The sequence below is a fragment of the Apodemus sylvaticus genome, chromosome 7 (genome assembly GCF_947179515.1).
Source record: "Apodemus sylvaticus chromosome 7, mApoSyl1.1, whole genome shotgun sequence".
In the NCBI taxonomy this organism is placed as follows: Eukaryota; Metazoa; Chordata; class Mammalia; order Rodentia; family Muridae; genus Apodemus; species Apodemus sylvaticus.
This window is the reverse complement of record NC_067478.1, coordinates 9,723,168-9,746,309: the sequence shown is the minus strand read 5'-3', so window position 1 is coordinate 9,746,309 and position 23,142 is coordinate 9,723,168. Positions and strand designations below refer to the sequence as shown.

Here is a 23,142-nt window from a genome sequence, read left to right as displayed (position 1 = left end):
TCATAGTAACTTCCACAGTCAGAGTGTGTCTCCAAGGCCCCCAGCCTGTGTCATAGTAACTCCCACAGTCAGAGTGTGTCTCCAAGGCCCCAGCCTGTGTCATAGTAACACCCACAGTCAGAGTGTGTCTCCAAGGCCCCCAGCCTGTGCCATAGTAACACCCACAGTCAGAGTGTGTCTCCAAGGCCCCCAGCCTGTGCCATAGTAACTTCCACAGTCAGAGTGTGTCTCCAAGGCCCCAGCCTGTGCCATAGTAACACCCACAGTCAGAGTGTGTCTCCAAGGCCCCAGCCTGTGTCATAGTAAGACCCACAGTCAGAGTGTGTCTCCAAGGCCCCCAGCCTGTGTCATAGTAACACCCACAGTCAGAGTGTGTCTCCAAGGCCCTAGCCTGTGTCATAGTAACACCCACAGTCAGAGTGTGTCTCCAAGGCCCCCAGCCTGTGCCATAGTAACTCCCACAGTCAGAGTGTGTCTCCAAGGCCCCAGCCTGTGCCATAGTAACTCCCACAGTCAGAGTGTGTCTCCAAGGCCCCCAGCCTGTGCCATAGTAACACCCACAGTCAGAGTGTGTCTCCAAGGCCCCAGCCTGTGTCATAGTAACTACCACAGTCAGAGTGTGTCTCCAAGGCCCCAGCCTGTGTCATAGTAACTCCCACAGTCAGAGTGTGTCTCCAAGGCCCCAGCCTGTGTCATAGTAACACCCACAGTCAGAGTGTGTCTCCAAGGCCCCAGCCTGTGTCATAGTAACACCCACAGTCAGAGTGTGTCTCCAAGGCCCCCAGCCTGTGTCATAGTAACTCCCACAGTCAGAGTGTGTCTCCAAGGCCCCCAGCCTGTGTCATAGTAACTCCCACAGTCAGAGTGTGTCTCCAAGGCCCTAGCCTGTGTCATAGTAACTCCCACAGTCAGAGTGTGTCTCCAAGGCCCCCAGCCTGTGCCATAGTAACACCCACAGTCAGAGTGTGTCTCCAAGGCCCCAGCCTGTGTCATAGTAACACCCACAGTCAGAGTGTGTCTCCAAGGCCCCCAGCCTGTGTCATAGTAACTCCCACAGTCAGAGTGTGTCTCCAAGGCCCCAGCCTGTGCCATTGTAACACCCACAGTCAGAGTGTGTCTCCAAGGCCCCCAACCTGTGCCATAGTAACTCCCACAGTCCGAGTGTGTCTCCAAGGCCCCAGCCTGTGCCATAGTAACACCCACAGTCAGAGTGTGTCTCCAAGGCCCCAGCCTGTGTCATAGTAACTACCACAGTCAGAGTGTGTCTCCAAGGCCCCAGCCTGTGTCATAGTAACTCCCACAGTCAGAGTGTGTCTCCAAGGCCCCAGCCTGTGTCATAGTAACACCCACAGTCAGAGTGTGTCTCCAAGGCCCCAGCCTGTGTCATAGTAACACCCACAGTCAGAGTGTGTCTCCAAGGCCCCCAGCCTGTGTCATAGTAACTCCCACAGTCAGAGTGTGTCTCCAAGGCCCCCAGCCTGTGTCATAGTAACTCCCACAGTCAGAGTGTGTCTCCAAGGCCCTAGCCTGTGTCATAGTAACTCCCACAGTCAGAGTGTGTCTCCAAGGCCCCCAGCCTGTGCCATAGTAACACCCACAGTCAGAGTGTGTCTCCAAGGCCCCAGCCTGTGTCATAGTAACACCCACAGTCAGAGTGTGTCTCCAAGGCCCCCAGCCTGTGTCATAGTAACTCCCACAGTCAGAGTGTGTCTCCAAGGCCCCAGCCTGTGCCATTGTAACACCCACAGTCAGAGTGTGTCTCCAAGGCCCCCAACCTGTGCCATAGTAACTCCCACAGTCCGAGTGTGTCTCCAAGGCCCCAGCCTGTGCCATAGTAACACCCACAGTCAGAGTGTGTCTCCAAGGCCCCCAGCCTGTGTCATAGTAACACCCACAGCCCGAGTGTGTCTCCAAGGCCCCCAGCCTGTGCCATAGTAACACCCACAGTCAGAGTGTGTCTCCAAGGCCCCCAGCCTGTGTCATAGTAACTCCCACAGTCAGAGTGTGTCTCCAAGGCCCCAGCCTGTGTCATAGTAACACCCACAGTCAGAGTGTGTCTCCAAGGCCCCAGCCTGTGCCATAGTAACACCCACAGTCAGAGTGTGTCTCCAAGGCCCCCAGCCTGTGTCATAGTAACTCCCACAGTCAGAGTGTGTCTCCAAGGCCCCAGCCTGTGTCATAGTAACACCCACAGTCAGAGTGTGTCTCCAAGGCCCCAGCCTGTGTCATAGTAACACCCACAGTCAGAGTGTGTCTCCAAGGCCCCCAGCCTGTGCCATAGTAACACCCACAGTCAGAGTGTGTCTCCAAGGCCCTAGCCTGTGTCATAGTAACACCCACAGTCAGAGTGTGTCTCCAAGGCCCCCAGCCTGTGCCATAGTAACTCCCACAGTCAGAGTGTGTCTCCAAGGCCCCCAGCCTGTGTCATAGTAACACCCACAGTCAGAGTGTGTCTCCAAGGCCCCAGCCTGTGTCATAGTTACACCCACAGTCAGAGTGTGTCTCCAAGGCCCCAGCCTGTGTCATAGTAACACCCACAGTCAGAGTGTGTCTCCAACGCCCCCAGCCTGTGTCATAGTAACTCCCACAGTCAGAGTGTGTCTCCAAGGCCCCCAGCCTGTGTCATAGTAACTCCCACAGTCAGAGTGTTTCTCCAAGGCCCCCAGCCTGTGTCATAGTAACTCCCACAGTCAGAGTGTATCTCCAAGGCCCCAGCCTGTGTCATAGTAACACCCACAGTCAGAGTGTGTCTCCAAGGTCCCAGCCTGTGTCATAGTAACACCCACAGTCAGAGTGTGTCTCCAAGGCCCCAGCCTGTGTCATAGTAACACCCACAGTCAGAGTGTGTCTCCAAGGCCCCCAGCCTGTATCATAGTAACTCCCACAGTCAGAGTGTGTCTCCAAGGCCCCCAGCCTGTGTCATAGTAACTCCCACAGTCAGAGTGTTTCTCCAAGGCCCCAGCCTGTGTCATAGTAACTCCCACAGTCAGAGTGTGTCTCCAAGGCCCCCAGCCTGTGCCATAGTAACACCCATAGTCAGAGTGTGTCTCCAAGGCCCCAGCCTGTGTCATAGTAACACCCACAGTCAGAGTGTGTCTCCAAGGCCCCCAGCCTGTGCCATAGTAACTCCCACAGTCAGAGTGTGTCTCCAAGGCCCCAGCCTGTGCCATTGTAACACCCACAGTCAGAGTGTGTCTCCAAGGCCCCCAACCTGTGCCATAGTAACTCCCACAGTCCGAGTGTGTCTCCAAGGCCCCAGCCTGTGCCATAGTAACACCCACAGTCAGAGTGTGTCTCCAAGGCCCCCAGCCTGTGTCATAGTAACACCCACAGCCCGAGTGTGTCTCCAAGGCCCCCAGCCTGTGCCATAGTAACTCCCAAAGTCAGAGTGTGTCTCCAAGGCCCCAGCCTGTGCCATAGTAACACCCACAGTCAGAGTGTGTCTCCAAGGCCCCAGCCTGTGTCATAGTAACACCCACAGTCAGAGTGTGTCTCCAAGGCCCCAGCCTGTGTCACAGTAGTTCCCACAGCAGAGTGTGTCTCTCACCACCATTTAAAATGCCCTGGGAACTTCCTTTCAGATACCTTTGTCCTAGTCAGTGTTCTGTTTCTGTGAAGAGACACCATGACCAAGGCAACTTATTAAAAAGCATTTAATTGTGGGAAATGCTTAGAGTTTTAGAGTCCGTGATCATGGGTGGGAGCAGGGTTTCAGGCAAGTGGACCTGGTGCCAGGGCAGTAGCCGAGAACTCACATCAGACCCACAAGGACAAGGCAGAGAAGTTAGGAGGGGCCAGAGGGATGGCTCAGTGGTTAAGAGCACTGACTGTTTTTCCAGAGGTCCTGAGTTCAATTCTCAGCAACCACACGGTGGCTCACAACCATCTGTAATGGGATTTGATGCCGTCTTCTGGTGTGTCTGTAGACAGTAACAGTGTACTCACATAAAATAAGTAAATTTTTTTTGTTGTTTTTTGGATTTGTTTTTTGGGTTGTTTTGTTTTGTTTTGTTTTGTTTTGTTTTGTTTTGAGACAGGGTTTCTCTGTATAGCCCTGGCTGTCCTGGAACTCACTCTGTAGACTAGGCTGACCTTGAACTCAGAAATCCACCTGCCTCTGCCTCCCAAGTGCTAGGATTAAAGGTGTGCACCACCATAGCCCAGCAAGTAAATCTTTAAAAAAAAAAAAGGCTTTTGCAACCTCAAAGGCCACTCCTAGTGACACACCTCCTAATCCTTTCTAAACAGTTCTACTGGCTGGGGACCAAGCATTAAAATATCTGAAGCCATGGGGACCATTCTGGACCACCACACTTAGCCACTGGCCTCTGTTCTTGGAGACTGTCAAGGTTACTCTTCACCTTAGGCCATTACTGGTACTACTGGCCTTAATTTAGGTTAGTTTGGGGGGGGGGCAGGAGGAGAGGCAGGAGAAGGGGGAGGCCTGCAAACATACACCTTTTTTTCTAGCCCAAATTGTGGCGATCAGCCAGTCTGTCTGCCGTTTAGAACGATGCTTCTCTAAGTCCTCACTAACTGCACTCTGCAGTCCTGGGTCTGGACGCACCTTTCTTCAGCCCCATGGCACCTGTGACTAGTTCCTCTACACCGGGGATGAGCTTTTCCAGAACAATCCCCGCTCTGCTCAGTTTCAGCCTCTGCAGCTGTAAAACGGCAGGCGTGGTGTCTTAACTACAGCGCCCATGCTATGATTCAATCTGAAGTCACAGTCCCATCTGGAAAGGGATCCTAAGCCGTCATTGATTTAACCTTTCTGAAGAAGCAGAGAGTTAGACCTGAGGTGGTGGCATCCTTAACATCCAGCAACTCCGTGATGCTGGGGTGATGGACAGATGGCTTCTGGTAGCTCTGGTTTGGTGGGTGCCTGTTGCCCATTGCTACCTGTCTTGGTCCACCAGGGGGCAGTGTTCCACGGTGCTTAACAGCTCTGATGGGAACCCCAAACTGGGTTCCTCAAAACATTGACATTTCAGCCAGTGGAGGTATATGAGCAACTCCACACTGTGTACCAAGCATTTCAGAGGTGATGCTGTGTTGTGTGCGATGCGACATTCTCTGTCCCCGTGAAAAGGTGTTGATTTACTTCCCCCCCAGTCCCATTCAGTTCAACCCACAAACTGGGCTGTGCCCTACAGTTCCAAGAATAGTATTGAACGCTCCTTTGCTGATTCCCCGGTGGTTATGGATGAGGCTTAGACCTGGAGAGGGCACTTGCCCCGGTCACTCTGGGGCCCAGAGCAGTAGCTAGAGTGGGGAATCCGTGCATCTGTTGCTTCATGCGTTTGAGACAGGGTCTCATGTCGCACAGGCTGGCCTCAAATTCCATATGTAGCCAAGGATCGCCTTGGACTTCCGATCTTCTTTTCTCCGCTTCTCTGACCCTCCGTCCCCAGCACCTGATCCGGTGGTTTCTGCCCTGCTTCTTGTAGTTGTGGTGATCCGAAGGACACTGCATTGAGCTGCTGAGTGCCCCTGTCACCAAGCCCCACACACAGCTCAGTGGATATAGTCCCAGCTCCTGAGCGTCTGTAGGCTCCAGATTTGGGGAGTAGAGCCAGAGTAGGAGAACCTCCTCATTTACTCTATTAACCAAGTCGCCTTGACTGGGCTGGGCGGTGACTCGTTTATCCGTTATTGTGTGACTTAAGTCTACTCATTGTGTATCTTAAATAGAAAAGCGCCTGTCCCCGGCTCCACTTCTGAAGTAAAGGTTCACATTCTCATGGGGTCCCCTACTTGCTCCACAGAATGTCTCCCGGAGGACATTTGAGCTCGACTACAGCCGGGCCCGCTTCCTCAAGGACGGGCAGCCATTCCGCTACATCTCGGGAAGCATTCACTACTTCCGGATACCCCGCTTCTACTGGGAGGACCGGCTGCTGAAGATGAAGATGGCCGGGCTGAATGCAATCCAGACGTAAGGAAGGGCACGTGCCTGAGACCCACCCCCAACCCCACGCCGAGCTGGCTCCTTAGGAGCTTGACTGGCTTTTTTTTTTTTTTTTAATAGCAAGCACTGAAGGTTTTCTACCCCAATCTTCTGTTCATTTCTTCCTTCCTTTCTTTCTTTCTTCCTTTCTTCCTTCCTCTCTTCCTTCCTTCCTTTCCTTCTTTCCTCTCTCCTTTTTTAATTTATTTATTTTATTATATATGAGTACACTGTAGCTGTCTTCAGACACACCAGAAGAGGGCGTCAGATCCCATTGAAGATGGTTGTGAGTCGCCATGTGGCTGCTGGGATTTGAACTCAGGGCCTTCAGAAGAGTACTCTTACCCGCTGAGCCATCTCTCCAGCCCTCGACTGGCCTTTCTAAAGAGAGTGAAGAACTTCTCCCTTGAACTTTGCCCTCAGAAACCATAAAACTGGAATCAGCTTGAAGAGGCAAAGGCAGGAGGCCGGAGAATGGCTCTGAAGGTGTAGGTGTTGCCTAGCCTCAGGCTGAGTTCAGTCCCGGGGCCTGCATGGCGGAAGAGAACAGACCCTACAGGGTGCTGTCTGATCTACATGGTGCACGCACACACAATACACCAATAGAGATGAAGGCAGCTATAGCTCATGAAACTTAAATTTCTGTCAAGGTCACATCTTTGGTCCAAGGTCCAGCAAGGAGCCAGCCATGAGGGGAGCGGAGTGGGGCTGCGTTGGGTCTGGAGGAAGTTGGCCTGTGCTTAGGTAGGGAACCCAGCTTGTTTTACCGGGTTAATTTTTTGAGCCAGGCCGTAGGTTCACAGCAACAGGCATGTCCCCGTCTCCTCTGATTCCGCGAGATGACTAATTCGGGGGAACTGGGGCAGCCGATCACTCTGGATTTTGCAGAGCCGCTGTGAATCACTGATAACATCTTAAAAGATAAAGGCTGAGAAAGCTTAGCGGGTTTGGTAGATACCTAGGGGAGTCCCCCACTTATTCTGCTTTTGCGGCCCCTGGCAGAGTGGATCCGAGTTCACTCACAGTCGTTAACACACCAAGTTTCAGTGGGCTGTGGCTGACCCTGGATCCATGGGATGAGGCAGGGGGATGCTTGTGGGACTCATTAGTAAGGCTTTCGTGCTGAGAGGAGCACAGCTGGGGGAGTCGTTCTGTTTCCTGGCCTGGTGTTCCTGACAAGAGTCTTTTGTCTTCTTGTAGGGCAGAGATTTCTCCTGTGGTTTTGTTTTCAGTGCTGAGAACCAGATCCAGGTTTTTGCACATGCTGGGCAAGGACTTTACCACAAGGCCATGCAGGTCTCTAGACTGAGTGGGATTTTTGTTTGGTTTTTTTCTTGTTATAGATGTACCTATAGACATAATATATATGCTATATTCATTTAACATATGTAAATGTCTATATATCCTGTGCTTGCAATGCCCTCAGAGGCCAGAAGAGGGAGGCATATCCCCTGGAACTGTAGTTGTGAGTGGCCACATGGTTAGAAACCAAACCTAGATTCTCTGAAAGAGAGGTAATTGTTCTTAACCACTGGGCCATCACACACACACACACACACACAGCCTCTTTTAAAGAAAATAGGATCTCTCTCTCTCTCTCTCTCTCTGTAGCACAGGCTAACCTAGAACTCACAGTCCTGTCTCTGTCTCCTGAGTGCTAAGATTCTGTAACAGGTAAGCACCATGCTTGGCCTATTCTTACTTTCATTAAAGTGTTTGTTTGTTTGCTTGTTTTTTAAAGATTTATTTATTATTATATGTAAGTACACTGTAGCTGTCTTCAGACACACCAGAAGAGGATGTCAGATCTCATTACGGATGGTTGTGAGCCACCATGTGGTTGCTGGGATTTGAACTCAGGACCTCTGGAAGAACAGTCAGTGCTCCTAACCACTGAGCCATCTCTCCAGCCCTTAACCTTTATTTTTTTAAAAACATATCTCATATTACTTTAGCACGATAGTTAGAGGTCATGCATTTATTTTTCGTGTTAAAGTTTTCGGTGAGCTGGACGATATCTTTTTTCTGTCACAGTTTCTATAGCTTGTTCTCATAGAGACCTGCTTTGGGCTTCCATGTTAGAGCGGGTGCCGGGCGTCTCGGACTGTGTCCAATTCTCAACGTGTCACACTAGCCAGGTGTAAAGTAAAGCCAAGGGAGACTGGCTCAGAGAGGCAGAGAGAACTGACCAGGAAGCTATCTGAAATAAATCCGCTGGGGTGGATAAAGTTGATAAATATCATTCCTGTCCTCAGAGGAGTTCTGTGTACGAAGATCATCTTCTGTAATCCTACCAGACCACAAACAAACAAACAAAAAAACCACAGGTTGATCTCTGTTTATGCGATCCCCCACACACACACCAGTCAGGAAGCAAGAGAGAATGAATGGGGTCCTGAGAGGCCCTGCTGGGCCATGTCCAGGTGTTCAGTGTGTCACAGAGAGGGCACGCCCCGGCCTCCGGCTTCTGGTCAAGTCCAGTGACTCCCAGCCGGGCACTCACCCGACCTGGCTATGCATAGCTTCTAGGATCAGAGTCAGTCTGACACGTCAGTGCAGTACTGCAATACACTGGATATTAGTTCTTAATAATCCCGCTCCTTTTAAAACCTGGGTTTTTTTAGATTTATTTATTATTCTATCTAAGTTCACTGTAGCTGTCTTCAGACACACCAGAAAGAGGGCGTCAGATCCCATCATGGATGATTGTGAGCCACCATGTGGTTTTGAACTCAGGGCCTTCGGAAGAACAGTCAGTGCTCTTAACCTCTGAGCCATCTCTCCAGCCCTAAAAAGTGTTTTCTTTATTACACTTTGTTCTCTGTGTGTGTGTGTGTGTGTGTGTGTGTGTGTGTGTGTGTGTTCGCGCGCGCACGCGCATGCACTGCATATGGAGGACAGGACAACGCGTAGAAGCTAGCACTCTGCTTACACCATGTGGGTTCCGGGATTGAACTCCCGGGGTCCGGCTTGGCGCCCCCTTACCCACTGTGCCTTGGCCATGTCCCATGTTCCACTCTCACCCCTGTGGTGTCAGACGGTCGCAGGTAGAGCCTGGACTCCCTTCTCCCTCGCGTTCGGCTGCCCGGGGAGGATTTCAGCCGCGTGTGTCTCCCCAGGTATGTGCCCTGGAACTTCCATGAACCCCAGCCGGGACAGTACGAGTTTTCTGGGGACCGTGATGTAGAACATTTCATTCAGCTGGCTCATGAGCTGGGACTCCTGGTGATCCTGAGGCCCGGCCCTTACATCTGCGCAGAGTGGGACATGGTGAGCTGTGCTCTCGGGGCCCTGCGTGCCTGGCGGGCGTGAGTAAGGGCAGGAGAGGCCGGGGTGGGGGTGGGGGATGGGAGCGGGGCTCTGGGCAAAGTGCACTGAAGCGATGTAGGATTCAGAGTCTAGAGCGTGTGGTGCTGCGACCCGCCGGCATTTATTCCTTTAGCGAGGGGCCAGGCAGCGGGGAGCAGGCTGGCGCCCTCCTCTGGCCACTGAGGGCACTGCATGCACACAGTACACATGCGTACATGCAGGCAAAAAAAAAAACGCCCACACACATAAAAAGTAAGTAAACAAATATTTAAAGAGAAAGAAAAGGATTTTACTGAGTGCGGTGATCATGCTTGTAATCCAAGCACTTGAGAGGCAGAGGCAGGAGGATCAAAACTCTGAGGCTAGCAGGTGCCCTAGGGCTGGGGGTGGGGGGTTCCAGCTTCAGGCTTAGCTCAAAACAAAGGGGGAAGAGTGTCTTGATTCTCAAAACATGTTTAATAGAGAGGTCCTAATTTTTCTGTGTTGCAGTTTCCCAGAAGCCCAGGTCATTTTCCCTTCTGTCTTTTCCCTCCCTGCTGACAGCAGTCTCTGGTGAAGTGACAGACAAATGGCTCATGTTTTCTCTCTCGCAGGGGGGCTTACCTGCTTGGCTGCTAGAGAAAAAGTCTATCGTTCTCCGGTCTTCTGACCCAGGTGAGTTACGATGTCCCTTAAAGGACTTATGAGAGATTGGACACTTTATATCAAAAGAGCCAGGCATCTGAAGGTGGGGCTTCTTCTGTACAAAGAAGGGGTGGGGTGGAAATCTGATTTCACTGGGCAGCAAGCATGTAGGAGACACAGCTTCCTTTGCAGGCCTGAACAGATCTCACCGATAAGTGGGTCGCCTTTTGAGTTTGCAACCTGGTTGGCGGTTAACCAACTGGGTTCAGCACTTGTGTTTTCTTCCTACACACTCAGTATATTACGCAGCTGGCTAGTCAAAATGGCAGGGTTGTTTCTGGGATGATGTCACTAGTTTTCTTGGTAGCTGTGTGCCTTCTGGTTTTTTTGTTTGTTTGTTCTTTTGGGTTTGTGTGTGTGTGTGTGTGTGTGTGTGTGTGTTTTGCATTTTCAGAGTGATTTGTCAGTGATAGCTTTCTGTCTTATCGGTTCAGAACATGGGATGTTATTTTAGCTGGAAGACTCATCTAAACAGTCATTGAGTTGCATCTCTACTTTCACGAGTGTGTGTGTGTGTGTGCATTTGTGTCCCTGTGAGTGTGCACGTGTGTGCCCATGCGTTTATGTGTGCATGTGTGTGGTCATGTGTTTGTGTGCCTGCATGTATGTTTGTGTGAGTGTAAGTGCATGTGTGTATGCATATGTGTGCCTGCATGTGAGCATGCACTCTTACTATATTATTGCTGTTTCTACATGTGTTGCCTCCTCAATCTTCCTAGCCATTTTTTAAAAAAGATTTATTTACTTTTATGTGCATTGGATGTTTTGCCTGTTTGCATGTCTGTGTGAATATGACAGGTCCCCTGGAACTGGAGTTGCAGACAGTTGTGAGTTGCCATGTGGGTGCTGGGAATTGAACCCAGGTCCTCTGGAAGAGCAGCCAGTGCTTCTAACCACTGAACCATCTCTCCTGACAACTGTATGAAGCCCCTGTTTTTGTCAGTCTCCTTTGAGGTTATAAACATATGGTTTATTTTTTTGTTTTTTGTTTTTAAAGATTTATTTATTGTTATATCTAAGTCCACTGTAGCTGTCTTCAATCGCACCAGAAAAGGGCATCAGATCTCATTATGGATGGTTGTGAGCCACCATGTGGTTGCTAGAACTTGAACTCAGGACCTTCGGAAGAGCAGTCAGTGCTCTTAACCACTGAGCCAACTCTCCAGCCCTAAACATAAGGTTTATTAGATGTTGATTTGGTGTGGGTATGGAGACACACACCTGTAACCTCAACACTTAGAAAGTGGAGGCAGGAGGATCAGGGCTTCAAAGTCTTTCTCAGCTACAAATCAAGTCTAGCCTTACAAACCTTTAAGTTGTTTGTTTTGTTTTGGGGATAAGGTTTCTCTGTGTAGCCCTGGATGTTCTGGGACTCACTCTATAAATCAGGCTAACCTTGACCTCAAAGATCCTCCTGCCCCTGCCTCCCCAGTACTGGAAGCTTACACCTCCACACCTTTTTAATGACTAGGAATGCATGCAATTTACATCACATGCATGCTTGCTTGATGCCCACAGAATTCAGAAGAGGGTGTTGGGTGCCCTGGAACTGGAGTTAAACACAGTTATGAGGCACCAGGGGGGGTGCTGGGAATTCCACTTAACACTTCGTATAGCTGTAGATAATCCTGATGTTCTGATCCTCCTGCCTCCACAATTGTTGGAATTACAGGTGTATGCTTCCAAGCTTGGTGCAGGGGATCAAACACCAGGGCCTGGTACATACTAGGTAGGCCCTCTAAACTGAGCCACACCCTCTACCCAGCTATCTTAATTTAAGAAGAAAAAAGCCCCTGCTGTGCCTATCCCATAGCAACTGGCTGCCCATGCTTCTATCTTGAAGCCCCATCGCAGGGTAAGTTGCCAGGCATACCCAGATATCAGGACAAAAGAGCTTGAAGAGCTATGCTCAGCAGACTGTGGCTGCATCATTTTAGAAGATAATTGGGTTTTTTTTGTTTGTTTGTTTTTTAAAGATTTATTTATTTATTAAATGTAAGTACTGTCTTCAGACACTCCAGAAAAGGGCATCAGATCTCATTACAGATGGTTGTGAGCCACCAGGTGGTTGCTGGGATTTGAACTCAGGACCTTCGGAAGAGCAGTCAGTGCTCTTAACTGCTAAGCCATCTCTTCAGCCCACCTTCTGGCTTTAAAATGGTGAGGCTGCCAAGAGAGCTGAGCTGGCTTGAATTTGATCCCTGGAATCCACTGTGGGGTTTGTGCCCATGTACACCACCACCCCCTCTCACACAGTCCAACACACAAGCACACAATATAATAAGCTAGTTGACAAAGGCTTGTGACAGTTGCCACGCCATTCTGTTTTGCAGATTACCTTGTAGCTGTGGATAAATGGCTGGCAGTCCTTCTGCCCAAGATGAAGCCCCTGCTCTACCAGAACGGAGGGCCGATTATAACCGTGCAGGTACCTGGCTGGGGCAGAGCCTGGACGTGGGAAGGAGGGAGCGAAGGGGGACAACTGTCCACCAATGTTATGTAAATGACAACTGACACCAGGCTGCAGGACTGGAAATGACACTTACTGTAACTGAATCTGGGTAATCTGTCTTCTCTCTCTTCTCTCCCCTACATGTCTATCTGTCTCTGTCTCTCTGTCCTTCTCTGTCTCTCTGTCTCTATTTCTCTTTCTCTCTCTGTTTCTCTCTGAACTTCTCTGTCTCTGTTCCTCTTTGTTTCTGTCTCTGTCTGTCTCTCTATTTGTCTCTCTTTCTCTTTCTCCTTCAGTTTGGGTCTCATGTATCTCAGGCTAACATCAAACTCTGTACCTGGGGATAACTTTGACCTTCCTGTCTGACCTCTTCAGTGTCAGCATGACAGGGTGCACCACACACTTGTCTTAGGCGGTGCTGGGGATCAGACCTACAACCTTGAGCACACAGTCAGTCTACCGGCTGAGCTACACCCACAGCCCAGGTTCCATGCCCAGAATCAGGTACATGTTATGTCCTTGGCCACCACTGGACTCAAAAATTCCAGGACAGAATTAGAATTAGAACTAGAAAAATAATCAGCTTAACTTCTTTTAAAAAATTTAATTGTTGTATTTGAAAATTTTAGATTATTTATTTTATTTTATGAGAACAAGTGTTTTGTAAGCATGTATGTGCAGGCACCACTGTGTGCCTGGGACCTATGGAGGTCAGCAGAGGGCATTGGATCTCCTGGAACTGGTATGAGAGAAGTTGTCAGTTGCCATGTGGGTGCTGGGAACTGAACCTGGGTCCTCTGCAGGAGCATCAAGTGCTCTCAACCACTGAGTCCTCTCTCTTGTCATCGCTTTTTAAAATGTTATGTGTATGTATGTGTGCTTGGGTAAGCTTATGTGTACCAGGTGGCTTCAGGAACTGGCAGAGCTCTGAAGGTATTAGATCCCCTAGAATGAGTTACAGATGTTTGGGAGCCATCTTGTGGGTACTGCAAATAGAACCCTGGTCCTCCGGAAAAAGGAACCAGTATTTTGACCACTGAACCATGTCTCCAGTCCCTCCCTTGACCTCTGAACCGTCTCTCCAGTCCCACCCTATTTATGTTGTTAATTGTATATGTACATGTGTGTCTGGTTGTCTGTACATGTGAGTACAGTTGCTTGTAAGGCAGGAAGAGGGAATTGGGTCCCCTGGAGCTGGAGTTACAGATGGTTGTAGCTGCCCCTCATGGGATTTAAACCCAGGTCTTGTGGAAGTGCAGCTGGTGTTCTTGACCACTATGCCATCTCTCTGGATCCTCATGCTACCTTTGAACCCTCCCCCTCAAGATACAGTCTTTCTTCATAGCCCTGTCTGCCCAGGAACTCACCATGCAGATAGACTGGCCTCGAACTCACAGAGACCCACCTGCCTCTGCCTCCCAAGTGCTGGGACCTAAGGTACGCACTACCACACCTGGCTCATGTCACTATTTTGTTAATATCCATGAGTATCTTTCTTTGTCCCATGTGTCCTGCCCATGATTTTCAGTTCTTTTGTTTGTTTGTTTGTTTGTTTGTTTGTTTGTTTTTTGAGAGATTTTCAGTTCTTCCAGATGCCCCCTTTTAAATGAAGAGGTTTAAAGATGGGGTGCAGGGTTGACTCAGAAGTTAAGAGCACTGACAGCTCTTGCAGAGGACTTGAGTTTGATTCCCAGCACCCATGTGGCAGCTGACAACCATCTGTGAGTTCAGCTCTAGGGGATCTGATGCCCCCTTCTGTCTTCTGTGGGTTCTGCACACACATTGAGCACACACACACACGCACACGCACACGCGCACACACACACACACACACACACACACACACGCAGGCCAAACGCCCATACACATAAAATAATAATAATAAAAAAGTCCAAAAAGGTTAAGTACTTGACTTTCAGCAACTTTGGGTGTTTGTAAAATTACTTCTGTGGAATGTGAGGCCTGGTTGCGTGAGCTCGGGCAGAGCATATTTTTATGGAATGGAATATGAAAGCTCTGTGGAGCTGCCTGGGCCCTGAGGTGCTAAATGGAGGACTGCAGTGCAGAGTCCTGATTATGGGCCGCCATCAGAATAGGTGCTGATGCTGATGGAGTCAGGGTGTGGCCATCGGGTAGAGGGGAAGGGATGAACCGGCCGAGTGGGTCAGGGGTTCGCCTTGAGGGGACAGGAGTCTGCTTATTGAAGAATGTAGCTCCTGACCCCTGAGTGCCCCTTATCTCTTATCCAACTAGAGCCTGTACCAAGAGGCCACAGCTTCCTGTGTGAGGACAGTGAGTCAGAAACGTGGGCATGTCTTTGCTCTGCACAGCTGGGTCACCTCTGTGTATTCACATGCACATGTGCGTGCGTGCATGTGTGAAGCTTGTCTGTGAAGGCCAGAAGATGTCAGAGTCCTGTTTGATCACTATTTACCCAATTCCTTCAAGACAGGGTCATCCCTGAACCTGCATTCTTTATGATTGACTGATAAAAATCTCTGGTTTGGCTTTTGAGACAGGATCTTAGGTAGCCCAGGCTGGCCAAGAACTTCATAGGTAGCCCAGGCTGGCCTCGGACTCCCTCCAGATCCTCCCCTCTTCTGCCTCCCAAGTGCTGGAATTTTAAGTGTGGCTCCATGTTCTATATGTGGTCACCGTTTTTATAAAGTTTTCTTTAACCAAAAGACGCTGAAAAGTTGTGACCAAAAAAATGGGACCCAAGATGCGGTCAGGACAGAAAGCGAGTGTTGGGCAAGTGGATCTCACGTAAGACCAGGTCACAGGAAGGAGATGCACGGGGCTGGGAGATGGCTCGATGAGTGAGAGACGGCTCCGTGGGTGAGAGGACCTTTTGCCCAAGCGTGAGGACCAGAGTTCAAATCCCAGGCCCCATGGGAAAAGCCAGGAATGTCAACATGCAAATGTGACCTCAGTCCTGTAGGGCAGTTGGACAGGAGGCTCCTCCTCCTCCGAGATCAAAAGCGTGCACAGACATCAGGGTGCTAAATCTTTTTTTTTTAAACTAAGAAATAGAAGCCTTTCTATTTTAATGCGCAGCAGACAGCAAACCCACATGCCTTGGGGATGTTTCTTTTCCAGTCCATCTTGGTCACTGCTCTCACAGGCGACTCTGCTCTCCGCCTGGTCCCCCCTCTCCAGTGATGTCACTCAGATCTCAGGAGCCAGAAGCGAAGCTCTCCATATTTCGGGTGTTTTCTGGAAGGCGGTTTTTCTCTCTCCTTTTTCCTTCCCTTTTGCAGTTTATGTGAGGTGACCTGTTTCCTGTGTGGTATTTTCACCTCACTTCCCTGTCACAGGCCTGTCTCACACTTACAGTTTGGACATAATCTACGGTTCTTTGTACACAATTGGCCGTTTCTCTCCTTGTCTTTCTGTTTGTTTGTTGCTTTAAAGCATAGTTTTAGCCTGTGTAGGCCAGACTGGCCTCAGACGCCGTGGCCCTCCAGCCTCCCCGGTCCTGGAACTATTGAGTGTGGTCCACCATGCCAGGTCCCACCAGCCTCTCATTCAAAATATATCTGAGGTTAGCCTTGAACGCCTGATTCCCCCACCTCTGCCTCCAAGTACTGAAATGCCAGACTCGCACCTGTGCCTGGTGTATGCACCGTCAGGAATCCACACCAGGGCTTTTGAATGCTGTGTAAGCAAGCCCTCTACCAACGGAGCGACGTCCCAAATCCCACAATGGCTGTGTTTTAAAACAACAATCAGCAATCCACAAAAATGAGTATCGTTAACACATCTGTAACATGTGCACCTAAATTTACTAAAATTACTGAAGAAAAGCCCCACAAGATATAAATATAATTAGAAGGTCAGAGATTAACCACCTACTTTTTAAAGACAGGGTCTCACTGAACCTGGGGCTCGCAGAGTGACTAGACTGACTGCTCAGTGAGCCCCTGATCCACCTGTCTCCTCCTCCCATCACCATGGTTACAGACAGTGCTCCCCTATGGGTGCCCGGGATCCCAACTCTTCACCCTCTTGATCTTAACCAAGAGGCCAGAGACCCGATTCCAGTCGCGTCCCCAGCCTGTTGCTGTCCCCTGGCAAAGGTGTTTGTGTGTAGACTAAGCCGTGGGCTTTCGGTGGCTCCTGCTCCTGCCTCCTGAGGCTTGGAGTGGCAGCCACACTCCCCACACCCAGCTGGGAGAGTTGCTTTTGTCTGTCAAGCCAGCCGGGTCAAGTGGTTGGGAGGGCTTCCCCCAGAACTTGTCCTCAGCCCTTCTCAGGTGATCCCAGTGATGTGGAGGAGGAGAGGCTGCGTCTGTAACTGGGGCGAAATGGGCTGGGCTTCCAAACCCGGCCTAAGGACCGCAGGCTCTTCTACATTTGGTCTTCCAGACTCAGGACTCCAAACTTGCCCTAGACATGCAAATGTTTATTCTCAGGAGAGAGAGGCCAGGCCAGGCCCTGGAAGACAAGTTTCACGTGTAGTGCTAATCTTGTTTTTTTGTTGGTGTTGTTGTTTATTTGTTTGCTTTTTCGAAACAGGGTTTCTCTGTGTAGCCCTGGTTGTCCTGGAACTCACTCTGTAGACCAGGCTGGCCTCCAACTCAGAAATCTGCCTGCCTCTGCCTCTCCGAGTGCTGGGATCACAGGCATGCACCACCACCGCCCGGCTAATCTTGGTTTTTACCTGAAACAGTATAAAGCTAGTCAGTCACGCTCATTCAGGCCTATAAACCCAACACCCAGAGACTGATACAGGAAGGCTGCTGTGATTTCAGGGCCAGTCTGGGCTAGTGACTTCTGTGCTGAGCTGCAGTGTGAAAGCACTGTCTCAAACCAACAGCAACAGCAAAGACAGTTGACAGCACCCCCATTGTTTCCGGGTCACTCTCCGGACTGAGCATTCTCAGGTTCCTTGTATCTGAAGAACCACACGTGGTTGTCCTGACAGGAAGCGTGTGGAAGCAGAGCCTTAGCAAGGAGCAGAGCTGCCGGAGAGGAGTGGCCTGTTGACTTAGAGCAGCAGTTCTCAGTCTGTGGGGTGGACAGCCGTTCCTCACGGGTCACCTGAGACCATGGGGAAGCACAGATACTCACACTGCGACTCACGGTAGTAGCAAAACTACAGTTATGAAGAGCAACAAAATAGTTTTCTGAACCGAGGTCACCACAACATGAGGAACTTTATTAAAGGGTGGAAGCAGGGGGCTGGAGAGATGGCTCAGCGGTTAACAGCACTGACTGTTCTTCCAGAGGTCCTGAGTTCAAATCCCAGTAACCACCTGGTGGCTCACAACCCTCTGTATTGAGATCTGATGCCCTCTTCTGGTGTGTCTGAAGACAGTTACAGTATATATAATAAACATATATAACAAATAATATATATAACATGTATAAAATATATCATGAATAGCAAACACATCTACTTATATATAATAAATAAATGAATGAATAAATAAGCATTTTTTAGAAAAAGTGTGAAAGCATTGGGAGGGTTGAGAACCACTGAGTCAGAGCAAAGCTCTTTAGTGCCTGGGTCCTCCCTCTGTCTCAGCCAGGGTTACCATTGCTGTGATGGAAAATGAGAACCAAAAGAACTCGGGGGAGGAAAGGAGTCATTTAGCTTAGCTTCGTCGTTGGAGGAAGTCAGGACAGGAGCTCACAGGGCGGGATGCTGGAGGCAGGCGCTGGTGCAGAGGCCATGGAGGGGTGCTGCTTACTGGCTTGCTCCTCGTGGCTTGCTCAGCCTGCTCTCTTATAGAACCCAGGACCCCCAGCCCAGGGATGGCCCCACCCACCTGGGCTGGGCCCTCCCCCATCAATCACTAAGAAAATGCCTGACAGGCTCGCCTGCAACCTGATTTTATGGCGGCATTTTTTCAATTGAGGCTCCCTCTTCCCTGATGACTATAGCCAGCACAGCCTCCTTTTTGGGAGGTGACCAGAGGAGGAACAAGTTACTAAGGGATGGTTACTAAGTTACTAAGGAGGTGCTAGTTACTAAGTAGTACTGTGGGTGTAGGTGGGCCTTTGGAATTTTTCACGTGTGTGTGTGTGTGTGTGTGTGTGTGTGTGTGTGTGTTGTACACATGTGACGGTCAGAGGACAAGGCTTGGGATTGGGTTCATCCCGTATTCCTGTCTCTGCTGGTCTCTTCCCCATCCCCACCCCCATCCTGCCAAAGGAGCATGGAGATTATGGATGCGGGCTAGGCACCCCAGCCGTCTGGCGTCGAGCTTGGGGTGTCGGTCTCGTGCACTTAACTCCTTTACCCACCAAGTCATCTTCCTATTTTGATTGGTAGACTTAAGCTATGCAAGCTTTTCTCTGCTGTGGGTTTTAACCATATGTACATCCAATTATGCATGGGTATAAGATTGCAGATAGGGATTCTCTCAAGCGGGCACAGTTGGCTTTAATGCACATGCACGCCAGACCAGTTCAGACTGGATCTGGGGTGTGTTTCCAGAGATTGCTCAGATTGTGTTGGTAATCAATCTCTGATTCTTCTTTCTAAACACGCAGGTTGAGAATGAGTACGGGTCCTACTTCGCCTGTGATTATAACTACCTGCGTTTCCTGGCACACCGCTTCCGCTACTATCTGGGCAATGACGTCATTCTCTTCACCACGGACGGAGCGAGTGAAAAGCTGCTGAAGTGTGGGACACTGCAGGACCTCTACGCCACAGTGGATTTTGGAGCAGGTCAGTGTGTGTGGCAACTAGAAAATGCTGTTGAATATTGGCTTTTACTCAGTTCCCCTCAGCACAGCTGTCGCGGATAGAAATATCTCTTCAGAGTTTCCTTTGCCAGGTGTGCTAGCCAGCCTTGCATTACTGCAACAAAATACCTGAAGGAGTTATAAAGAGGGAAGGTTTTGCTTTAGCTCACAGCTGTGGAAGCTTCGATCCACGGTCTGTCCTGCGATGGAGTCTTTCTGGGAGCATATAATGAAAGGAGACCCATTTACCTCATGGCCGGAGGCCCTCAAAGACGGAGAGATGGGACTGCCACCATCTCTTTCAGGGGCATGTTCCCAGTGACTCCCCCCCCCCCTTTTTAAGACAGGATTTTTGTTTTATTTTATTTTTTTGTTTTGTGGTTTAGGCTCGCCTCTTATTCATGGTCTAGCCAAGGATGGCCTTGAGCTCCTGACTTCCTCTCCCAAGTGCTGGGGTCTAGATGGTGCCGCCCCTACCCTCAGCCTCTTTGTACTGTTCTTCCACAACTGGACAATATTCAAGTGATGGGTCAGCAAGATGGCTCAGTGACAAAGGGTGATTGCTGTCAAGTCTGATGACCTGAGATTGATTCCTGGGGCCCACAGAGTGGGAGGAGAGAAGTGACACCTATAGGTTGTCCTCTGCCTACCAAGAGCATTGTGTGATGTGTGCACAGGCATGCATGTACACACACATGTGTATGCACACACGTGTGTATACACACACATGTATGCATACACACAAAGTTTCTAAATAAAAATGTAATGAACAAACAGATCCAGCCAGCAGATTCTAGCACACCTGTAATCTCAGAATTTGAGAGACAGAGGGAGGAGGATGTCTGTGCGTTCGAGGCCAGCCTGGTCAATGGAGCAAGGACCTGAACAACCCGGGCTATACAGAGTAACCGCCTCTAAAAAACAAAAACAAGAACAGCTTCAAATGGAGATTAATGAGTTTTAGAACAGGGGGCTGGAGAGATGGCTTAGTGGTTAAGACTTCTGGTTGCTCTCCCAAAGAACTAGGGTTCGATTCCCAGTACCCATATGGGAGCTGATACATACATACATACATACATACAAGCAAAACACCTTTTAAAACAGAATTAAAAATAGGCTGGATGTATGCCTTAGTAGGTAAGAGGACTGGCTACTCTTCCAGAAGACCCGAGTTCAATTCCCAGCACCCACAATCATCTATTAAAGCTTCCAGGTGATACAAAGCCCTCTCCTGAATCCACACATAGATATACAAACATACACAAAAATAAAAATAATGTTTTAAGTGACTGTTTAATGCTACACTTAACAGTGTAGTAAGTTCCAGGCCAAGGCTATATGAGACCCTCACTTAAAAATTTTTTTTTCCCAGAGCATGGTGGTGCAAGCAGGAGGATTGCTTTGACTTAGAGGCCAGCCAGAACTATAATATACCACATAATACATTCTAGACTGGGGAGACTACACAACAAGGGAGCTGCAGACACGGCTCAAAGTTTACCAGCTTCTGCTGCTCTTGTAAAGGACCTGAGTTCAGGCCCCGCAACCACGGGGAGGCTCACGGCCATTTGGAATTTCAATCTGTCTTAGTTAGGGTTTTACTGATATGAACAGACACCGTGACCAAGGCAGCTCTCATAAGGACAACATTTAATTGGGGCTGTCTTACAGGTTCAGAGGTTCAGTCCATTATCATCAAGGTGGGAACATGGCAGCATCCAGGCAGGCATGGTGCAGGAAGAGCTGAGAGTTCTCCATCTTCCTCTTAAGGATGCTAGCAGAATACTGGCTTCCAGGCAGCTAGGAGGAGGGTCTTAAACCCAGGCCCACAGTGACACACCTCCTTCAACGCAAACCATCACACAGTCCCACAGGATCTGACACCCTCTTCCAGCCTTGGCAGGCTCTGGATGTGTGTGGTACACAGACACACCCTCTGGCACACATGTACACATAAAATAAATGTTAAAAGTTTTGTGAAGAGGATGCACACAGAAATAGGAGGAAGGGAGGAGGAGAACCAGAGGGAGGGTCAGATCAGCAGTTTGAATGGCTGAGGTGTACAGAGTATCCTCACAATGGTGGCATTCACCAGAGGACACAATTAGAGTGGCCTTGTCTCCCTGTGCCTTTTAGTTAGCTGTTAGGTTTCTGTGGCTGTCTCTGTGGACAGTGCCTCAGGGTGACAAGGGAGGTCTCTAGAGCAGACTGGCCCTAGAGGGGAGCAGCTAGGCCAGCCACTGGCTAAAAGGCAGACATGGACTGGGGGACAGCTTAGAAGGCAGACCTGTGAGCTCCTCAGGCATGCATTCAGACCAAGCCATGAAGGCCTGCTCAGGGAGACATCTGTGATGTGTGGTTCTCCTACATTGCTCACATGGTCCTTCCTAGAGCAGTTTATAGGTATTGCATGGGCCTTTGGGCCTTGAAACTCCTGTGGATTAGGAAAAGGGTTTTGATATGCATCTCTAGAAATTACAAAAGGAAAAGGGGGGAGTGTGGGGCAAGGCTGGGGACTGTCTTGCTCCATTTAAGCTGTTTTTACTGTTGCTGTTGATAAGGCTGTAGTCTAGGCTGGCCTGCGTCTGTGTGTGCTGGGGACTGAGCCCCGGGCCTTGGACATCTACCAGCTGAGCTCCCCAACTTTGGGTTATTATAGCAAATTACTGAGCTGGGCATAGTGGTGAATCCCTCTACTCTCAGCACTCTGAAGGCTGAGTGAGGCAAGAGGATAGATAGTTGAGTTTGAGGTCAGGCTGGGTTGCTTGGTGAATTCCATGCCAGTCAGAGCTTTATGGTGAAACCCTGTCTCAGGAAAAACCAAAAGAAATAAACAAAAATATCTCCTGTCTGTTCACTGTTCTAGGTGCTCCAGAGTCCAAGATCAGGGTTCCCTTGGGTGCAGTGCTGGGTTTGGGTCTCTTCTTTAACTCCATGTTTCAGTTTCCTGTTGAGCCCTTACGTGGCAGAAAGGGGTGAGGGTCCTCCTCCTCCATAAGGCATTAAATGTCATTAATTCATAACAGGGGAATAGGACAGACTGGTCAAGTTACTTCCTGAAAACACATCTTTAAGAGAAAGTGTTTTTGTGTTTTTCTTTTTACTTGGGGAGAGTGCTCAAGTGCCACGGAGCTGTGTAGAGGCCAGGGGATAACTACGGCAGTCATCTTCCTCTGTGTACCACATGGGTCCTGGGGATTGAACTCGGGCCATCAGCCTTGGTGGCAAGCACCTTTTCTCTCTGAGCCCTCTTGCTGGCCCTCCATGTCTCATGCATTCACACTTGGGATCATAGTCCAACCTTTGAATTCCCTACCAGTGACCTCAGCAGGCTGTTTAGCTTCTTATGCCTGTGACTGACTCTTCTTCTCTTTCTTGTAATTTCTAGCCAACAATATCACACAAGCTTTCCAGATCCAGAGGAAGTTTGAACCCAAAGGACCTTTGGTAAGAACTGGGGGTATGGGGTAGAGACTGTGGGCGTGTACACAGACAGCTCTTCCTGGAGGAGGAGGCAACTGCAGAAGACAATGTGTACATCTTTGGTGGTTTATTTTTTATTTTTGGCCCTGGGATCAGCAGCTGATGGGAGGGGGGCAGAACAGAGCCCTTCCTGACTCCTGAGGGACCGTGGGATCAGTGCTCGGGTCTGGAAACTAAAGCTCATCACTGGAGATGCAGAGAACTGAACCAGGACTAAAGCTCATCACTGGAGATGCAGAGAACTGAACCAGAACTGGCCAGGGCTGTCTTCTGCTCTCTCGTTTGGTTTTTGGGTTTTTGTTTTTGTTTTTGTTTTCTTTTCTCTCCTCCTCTCTCCCGACTGGATCTCAGGTAGCCCAGAGGCTCAGAACTCAGTGTGTAACAGAGGCTGACCTTAAGCTCCTGAGCCCCCTGCTTCTGCCTCTCAGCTGCTGGGAATAATTGTGTACTGCCACGCCCAGCTTTATGTGGTGAATCACACCCAGGGCTTCCTGCATACCAAGCTCCCCAAACCGAGCTACACCTCCAGGGAGCACATGCCAGTTGCTTTGACTTCAGGAGCCTA

General features: G+C 49.7%; 1 protein-coding gene across 1 annotated transcript in view; it reads left to right on the top strand.

Annotated features, from left to right (window-relative positions):
- The window catches only part of Glb1 (galactosidase beta 1), an 80,312-nt gene that overhangs the window by 17,264 nt on the left and 39,906 nt on the right, over positions 1-23,142 (top strand). The window contains exons 2-7 of the mRNA XM_052187064.1: positions 5,769-5,938; positions 9,070-9,220; positions 9,853-9,913; positions 12,277-12,371; positions 18,897-19,077; positions 22,483-22,541. Coding sequence (XP_052043024.1) covers positions 5,769-5,938; positions 9,070-9,220; positions 9,853-9,913; positions 12,277-12,371; positions 18,897-19,077; positions 22,483-22,541 — 717 coding nt within the window. The remainder of the gene's footprint in view (positions 1-5,768; positions 5,939-9,069; positions 9,221-9,852; positions 9,914-12,276; positions 12,372-18,896; positions 19,078-22,482; positions 22,542-23,142) is intronic.